Source organism: Silene latifolia, chromosome X (genome assembly GCF_048544455.1).
Source record: "Silene latifolia isolate original U9 population chromosome X, ASM4854445v1, whole genome shotgun sequence".
Taxonomy (NCBI): Eukaryota; Viridiplantae; Streptophyta; class Magnoliopsida; order Caryophyllales; family Caryophyllaceae; genus Silene; species Silene latifolia.
In genome coordinates, this window is record NC_133537.1 from 338,074,038 (window position 1) to 338,081,957 (window position 7,920).

Genomic DNA, 7,920 nt, shown 5'->3' on the forward strand with positions numbered 1-7,920 from the left:
TAACCATTTCAACTTTTTTTTTTACCCTAATTGTTGAATGGTGATACTAAAATTCAGTGTCATCCAATAAGACCCTGTTATCGTCTGAAATGAGAGGCTCTTTAGTCTTTACACTTGGTTAATCACGGGTTGAGTACGAAGTAATTAATACACAATCTTATCCACGCTCTTGTAAGCCATATGCATTTGCACATGATTTCACTATAAAAGTTCAAATTAGCTAAACTCACACTAACATGGACGATGTAACTTTGAGGCGCAATAACCGGAGAATCAATACCATTTCTCAATGTTTGATTGTAAATCGAGTGACGTCTTTTATCGGTATATGGGCGGTCTGTAGGAGATTCGATTATATTTTTTTGGAATTATGGCCTAAAAATTGATAACCTTTAAAAATTGAAACCCTATTAAAATTTAAAAGACAGTTTTTCAAGGGAAAAAAAGAAGGGAAAAACCTCATTTTCCCGAATCTCATTCTCACCCAAAACTAAACCTCATTAGTAAAATGTTTATCTTTCTCAAAATTAGACCTATGTGAGCTTAACTTTATTTCTTAATCATACATCCGATTTAACTTTAACATTTGGAAGATAGCCTTGCTCATATATTAGTTTTTTTTTTTTTTTTTTTTTTTCCCTTTTTCTGTGACTTGACTGATGAGCCAAAAAGGCAATACAATATTACGGATGATAGGATTTGAACCTGGGACATATATAAGTTCAAATTAAAGTGTCCACTATACCTTATTCTTAACCACTAATTGCTAAATACTTTTTGGTTTCGACATATATTAGTCACCAGCTTTCCGTATCTTTTACATTCTCGCATTTGCATTCGTTGTTCACATTTGCATTTCATTTTTCATTCTGTTTTAACTTTAGATTGACTACTTTGATCCACTCTTTGAAAATCCGTATATCGGTAAATTTTTACCAAAACAGGCAGTAACGTTTATGAGGATAATAAGTAACTTTACGAGTTACGATGCAAGCGGTGCAACCTAATGAGCATGTATTAAATTATATCAATAATATGGAGTAATGAATTTATAATTTGATATCAATCCATTATATTATTTACGTGATGCAACATTGTAGGGTTGTAACCTCTATAAATAAGGCCAATTTCCATGAATCATACCACCAAGCAACAATTAGCATATACGGAGTATATAACATAAAATACACTTCATCTTCTTGTGTTGAATTTGTACAAGTGAAATCTTGACTGTGATAATGGCAACTTCTTTTGCATTCGATACCATTAAGCCAACCATACTCGGTCCTTTAATATTACCACCCACTCAGGTTGCTTGCTCTACATTGTGCTTTTTTTTTTTTTCTTTCTTTTTTTTTTTTTTTTTTTTTTTTTTCGTTTTGGAAAATGAGATATTGTCACTTGATAGTATTAAGTGATACTGAATTTAATATCACATGTATCTCGCATATATATTATTGTTCTTACACGTTTCTCTCATCATTGTGTGGAATCTACCTAATATATGCGAGAACGTGTACTGAAACTCAGTATTGTCCGATGATGTCATAGGATCGCCTTTTTGTTTTTCATTATTTCTTTGTCGATAGATTTTTATTTTATTTTTTTAATTTTACACTATGTCGTTACTTATTCACCTGAATCACAACCTAGCAACAAATTATGTTCTCCACCACCTTATGGTGCATGATCCAATTCTTATGCTTTGTGATTTTTGTTGGTACACAGGTCGCAAATGATGAAGACAACGCTTCAGTCCCGGTGTAATGCCATTGTAACAATGGCGTTGGTCGAATGAGTAACCGTGTTATGTAGTTCAAGTTTAAAATTGTACTTCCCTTTCGTTTGTTTGTTTGCTTTATACTTTAAGAATGAAAAAAAAAAACGTGCATGTAGTAGTTTGGTGTATGTTGGCACGCTAATAATAAAAGGTAAAAGATCAATGTGTTGGTAATCTAATACGGATGTTGTGTTTTTACTTTTTAGTATTATTTTCCATTCCATTGTTTTTGTTATGATCGATGAGAGATGATTATATATGTGTCGGATTGGGTTTAGTCAAAATCAAACTGGATATAACTGCAAAATCGCAATATAATTAAGGTCTCGTTTGGTTGTTATATGGGAATAAATTGTTCATAATTTTACAAAATACATGATTTGGTGAATTCATGTAAATTGCCCAAAACTCGTTTGGTTGACATCCGAGAGTCGAACTGACACTTAAGTTTTCAATTGCCTAGTAGAGACTAGGTAATCAAATCAAACTACTCCATTATGGAGCAGTTGGGAAATTGGGTAACCAAACATCTCCCATTCACCCATTTTGATGTGGGCAACCAAATCAGATCTAAATCATTATAATTTGACATGATATTTGTGAATAATTTCGATGACCAAACTAAATTGATAAATTAGGACGGTTAAACTGAAAACTTTCATAGATACCAGAAATATTTATAAATAATTAAAAGCAATATAATAATCTTAGTAACCAAGTAACTCGACTAAATAAGTTTTATTTTGTTTTTTTGGCGGGCTTGGGAAGCCCAAGTGTCTTATAAGTCCCCCAATATAATCCTGTCTTTAGGTTGACCTAAGAAAAGAAAAGGCTGAAAGCACAGTCGAGTTGAGTCGGGACCGAATACGCCAGTGATATTTACAAGGTCTACATATAAAGGCATAACACAAACCAAATATTTAATCCAAAGTGCTAGTTCAGATTAAATATCCAAAGTATAAATCCTAAGTCAAAATGCTACGAATTTCCAACAAAAATAAGATCTGATGCACATATCTATCGAATATCTTTATTTTGGAATTTACTTCCACGATTAAGTTTGAGACAATATCATATTCATTATCGTACACGAGAATTTGCGTTTGTTTCTCTACCTCAATGATCTCGAAATAACATTTACGTACCACTTACATGTTGTTCTTGTATTTTAACCCTATTTTAGATGGTTGTATCACTGGAAATGTTGGGTTTAGTGATAATATTTAATAACGACAAAAGTTTTTAAAATATGAAAAATTGGAACATCTCCAAAATAATAGAGAAAAATCATATTACGAGTACCAGTCTCTAAATGCACTTATAAAACCAAAATTTGATAATATAATACCATATTCAAGTGTTTTAAAATTAATATCCATATTCAATCAAAATAAAGCAAAAAATCGTATTAGATATCCAACCTAAACTTAATTTTCTGATCGAATATCCAAAATTTTGGATCAGATTCGGGTGGATATCAAATGCTTTAGATAATCGGACTTTTTGCTCAGTCCCGAGGACCCTCAAGTAAAAACAAGCCTGCCTGCTAAAGGTCGTCGACAATTTACTAATTATCGTCGACAATTTTAATGAACTTCCAAAACTACCCCTCCCTCACACTCCCCCTTATATTTTTTCCGTCTTGTTTTGTTTTCGTAAAAAAATAATTAATAATTACTAATAAACCCCGTTCGGGGATAGTTCGTTTTATTTTAATTTTTTAATTTATTGAAACTTATTTTAATTAGCGATTATCGATCCACGCACCGAAAACTAATTTAAGACGGAAATTAATGATTTTTTATAAAAAAAAAAATTGTTGAAAAAGGGCCTGGATGAAGAAATTTTTCGCCCAGACCAAGGTCTGGACAAAGAAATTTTTCGTCCAGACCATGGTCCAGACAAAAATATTTTTCATCCAGACCCAGGTCCAGACGGAAAATATTTTCGTCCAAACCCAGGTCCAGACGAAAAATATTTTCCGTCTGGACCTGGACGAAAAATATTTTTGTCTGGACCATGGTATGGACGAAAATTTTCTTTGTCCGGACCTTGGTCTGGACGAAAATGTTTTTCGTCCGAAATTTTATTTTTTTTATTTTTTTTTATTTTTGAAAAAAAAAATCATTTTCTGACTTAGATTAATTTTTGGTGCGGTAATCGATAATCGCTAAGTTCTCGTTCATGTTGTTAATAACAAATCCCGCTTTTTTTTTTTTTTTTTTTTTTGAAAAACCGTCTTTTTTTTTGTTTGAAAGATTTTAGTGAGATGGAAATTGACTTGTGTTTTAGTGAGACGGAAATTGCATTTTAGTGAGACGGAAATGGAGTTATGTTATGGAGGGCAAACTTGGAAATTTACATTAATTGTCGACGATAATTAGTAAATTGTCGACGACGTATAGCAGGGGGTCCTGCTATACGTCGTCGACAAATTACTAAATATCGTCGACAATTAACGTAAAATTCCAAGTTTGCCCTCCATATCATGACTCCATATTGGTCTCACCAAAATGCAATTTCCGTCTCAAAACAGAAATGAAATTACTGTCTCACTAAAACACAAGTCACCGTCTCACTAAAATATTTCAAACAAAAAAAAAAAGTCGGGTTTTGTAATTAACAACATGAACGGGAATGATTTTAACAACGATTTCAACAATGAAGATAGTAACGAGGTTAGTTTACGATTTAGTTTTGTTAAAAATTTATGTTTTATTATCGTTTGAATCCCGAATTAGGATAGATGCCATGAATGTAGACGGAATTATGATAGAATTTGTGACGGATTTATATGAAAAAGCAATTGAAAAAAAAAAAAAAAAGAAAGAAAGAACACGGAACTGGGCTGAGACGTGGGGGTTCTTCGTCCCAGGCCCAGTCCAGACGAAGCAGGGGCTCGTCTCATGTTGGGTTTGGACGAAGGATTCCTTCGTCTGGGCTTGGTGTTGGACGAAGGAATTCTTCGTCTGGCCCATTGTTTTTTTTTTTTTTTTTTTTTTTTTTTTTTTTTTTTTTTTCTTTTTGTTTTAGAGTTTCTCGTTACTTTTTTTTTTTTCTTTGTTTTTTTTTTTTCCGACTCGTTTTGTATAAAATAATTAATTTCCGTCTTTGTATTAAATTTTTTTATTTTTTATAGTTTCCGACAATTCAAATAATTATAATTAATTTCCGTTATTTCCGACTCGTTGTGTACAAAATAATTAAATGCCGTTTTTGTATTATAAAACAATTGAATTAATTAATTACCGTCTTTATATGAAATTTTTATCTTTAACATTTCCGACTCGTTTTGTAAAAAATAACTTATTACCGTGTTTGTATTAATTTTATATTATTTTTTATTTACTTCGACTAGTCCCGTAGCAAATAATTGAATTAATAACTAACTTGTTGAAATGCGTGCGCAGGTGATTAACGATGGAGACGGTGTTGATTACTCAGATCATTTTACGACAACCAGATTTTTTGCATCTAGTATTGAAGCGTTTAATTGGGCATATGAGATCGGGCTCCGACTCGGGTTTGGTATAAAAAAAGCAAGCAACAAGAAAGTTGGTCGTAACACGAATTTGAGACAACGTTATTTTGTTTGTCGGATGGGTGGAAAAGGTCCCGTAAATAAGGATGTCGATTCTTTAATGAGGGGTAACACCGCTACCGCGTGGTGCAATTGCAAATTTTCAATGAAAGTTGTTGAATTAGAAGAGAATAAGTGGCGGCTTGTGATGAGATCCGGGTTTCATAATCATGGTTTAACGTTGTATTGTGACGGCGCGGATACTTTGCAAAGCTTGATGACGAGGAGTTGGCTTATATCGATGCCCAAGTTAGAGCTCACGTTAGACCGACAATTATTAGTGCGGGTTTGCATCAGCGGAATCCGGAAAAGTCAAGACCTAATCGGCGACAAATCTACAACCGTTCTCAGAAAGTAAGGGCCGAGGAAAGAGAAGGGAGAAACCGCACAGACAATGAGATGTTAGCACTTGCGGTTCAAAGATAAGTACGTTCATTATTGGGTCACTGATCAGGAGACCGACGAGCTAACCCACGTGTTCATGTCTCATCCCGAAGCCGTTAAGATGTTTCGATCATACTATTATGTGGTACAGATCGATTCCACGTACAAGACAAATGAATACCGTCTTCCGCTTGTTGAGATGGTTGGAGTCACACCCGTCGGGAAGAGCTTTGTCATCGCGTATGCTCTTGTGACGCATGAGTCCGAGGAGAAATATTTGTGGGTCCTACGGAAACTGAAGGCCCTGCTAAATGATGCCGTTCAACCTAATGTTATTGTTCCGATTGCGAGGGAGGTTTGTTGAACGCGATTCCCATTGTTTTTTAGGATTCGTCTCACTTGCTATGTCTTTGGCATATATATTCTAACGTGGAGACGAAAGCACTTGATATCACGGGTCGGGATAGTTGGGCTAAGCACGTAACCTTTACTTTGTTTCTGCGGTTGTCGAGGCGGAAACCGAAGAAAAGTTTAATGTTGCGTGGGGCAAATTGGCAAGGGAATGGGCGGGAGTGGCGGCTTATATTGAGAGGCAATGGTTCCCGCACTTGGAAAAATGGGTCAAGTATAGAACGAACAAGATAAGTCATTTTGGGAATACTTCTACATCCCGGGTTGAGTCGGCTCATGCGAATTTGAAGAGATGGCTGAATAGCGCGAAACTGGCAGTTGATAGCATTTGGATTCGGTTTCATTCTTTGATGGAAACGCAACATGTTGAGATCCGACACTTGTTGGAGTTATCTAGAACGAAGCGGTTGACGGGGATTCAGAGATTATTTTCCAGGCTTTCCTATAAAATATCAAAGAATGCCATCATTGAATTGCGTGAAGAATTCGAAAGGGGTGCCAAGATGACGGAAGATGCCTTGATGATCGATTGCGATTGTGTAAAGGCTACTACACTTGGTTTGTTATGTGCTTGTTCACTTCATCGCATTGCTAGAAACGGATCTCGGGTTCCTGTTGATGTTTTACATGCATTTTGGAGGAAGTTAGAGTACGATGGTTCGGAGGCAATGCCGACTTGTGACGATGATCGATTGGAGGAGTTATTCGATGAAATTCGGAATGCAGATCCGAGTATGAGATCATCCATGTTCGATGCCCTTTACTCTCAGATACATCCGCAAGAGGAGGATGTAAACGAGCCTCGGGTGAACGAGAACCCTAGAGGACGTCCGAGTAGGGGAACTCGTAGAGATCCGTCCGCCGTTGAGCATGCGCGTGCACGGGTTCGAGTAGGTACTCCGTCTTCCCAACGTACTCCGTCTAGTACCCCCCGTTCTACTCTGACGGTTCCTGTTACTCCGTCGTCTACTCCCAGTTCTACTCCGTCGGTTCGTTTTACTCCGTATAGAACCCCCCGGTCCACTCAAACGGGCCCCGGTACACCGTCTACCACTGCTACCACGACTACGGGGAGTTTCGGCACAACGTATTGCGCACCTCTTGAGGTCGACTACACCATTGGTGATTTGAGGTATTTTCCTTATCGTGACTTCCTGCCTTCATTTTTTCACGAGTATGTAGAAGCATGGTTTAATCCTTACGGAGACGGTCATTGTGGTTTTCGAGTTATCTCACATGCTGTTCGGGGTGACCAATCTCATTTCACGATGGCTAGAACAGATTTACTTAGGGAAATTCTTAGTCCCGATTACGTGATCATATTTATGGCCCAGGGAGATTTGATGCGGAGGTAGCTAGAATTACATTTATGGATCAGATACCGTGTGGCTCGGGTCATTGGATGGACGGTTTCGATCTATATGGTTATGCTACGATGTACAATTGGGTGATATGTTGTATTTCTGCATTTGACGATCGAGAAAGTCAGCGACATTGGAATGGTAGTTTTACTTATTTGCCTTTACGAGCCCCCCCGGAGTACGTACCCCATATGGTGTCTTATGGGTATTACATGCGGGAAACCACTATTTGTGGCTCCGGGTACGCCCCTTGTCACCTATGCCTCCATTAGCTCCTTGTTGGGTACATGATGCAAGCGTAGCTCATTATAATGGCTTGTATCGACATCAGTTTCGTGTATGGCGCGATTTCGCTAGTTCATCTTAGATTTTATTTGTCCGATTATTGTATCTTTTATATTATA

General features: G+C 36.6%; 1 protein-coding gene across 1 annotated transcript; it reads left to right on the forward strand.

Moving 5' to 3' along the window:
• Nucleotides 1-5,200: 5,200 nt before the first annotated feature.
• Nucleotides 5,201-7,510, forward strand: LOC141621006 (uncharacterized). The gene is made up of 3 exons (XM_074437734.1): nucleotides 5,201-5,308; nucleotides 5,896-6,099; nucleotides 6,257-7,510. The coding sequence occupies exons 1-3, from the start codon at nucleotides 5,201-5,203 to the stop codon at nucleotides 7,508-7,510; spliced, it is 1,566 nt and encodes a 521-aa protein (XP_074293835.1).
• Nucleotides 7,511-7,920: the final 410 nt, after the last annotated feature.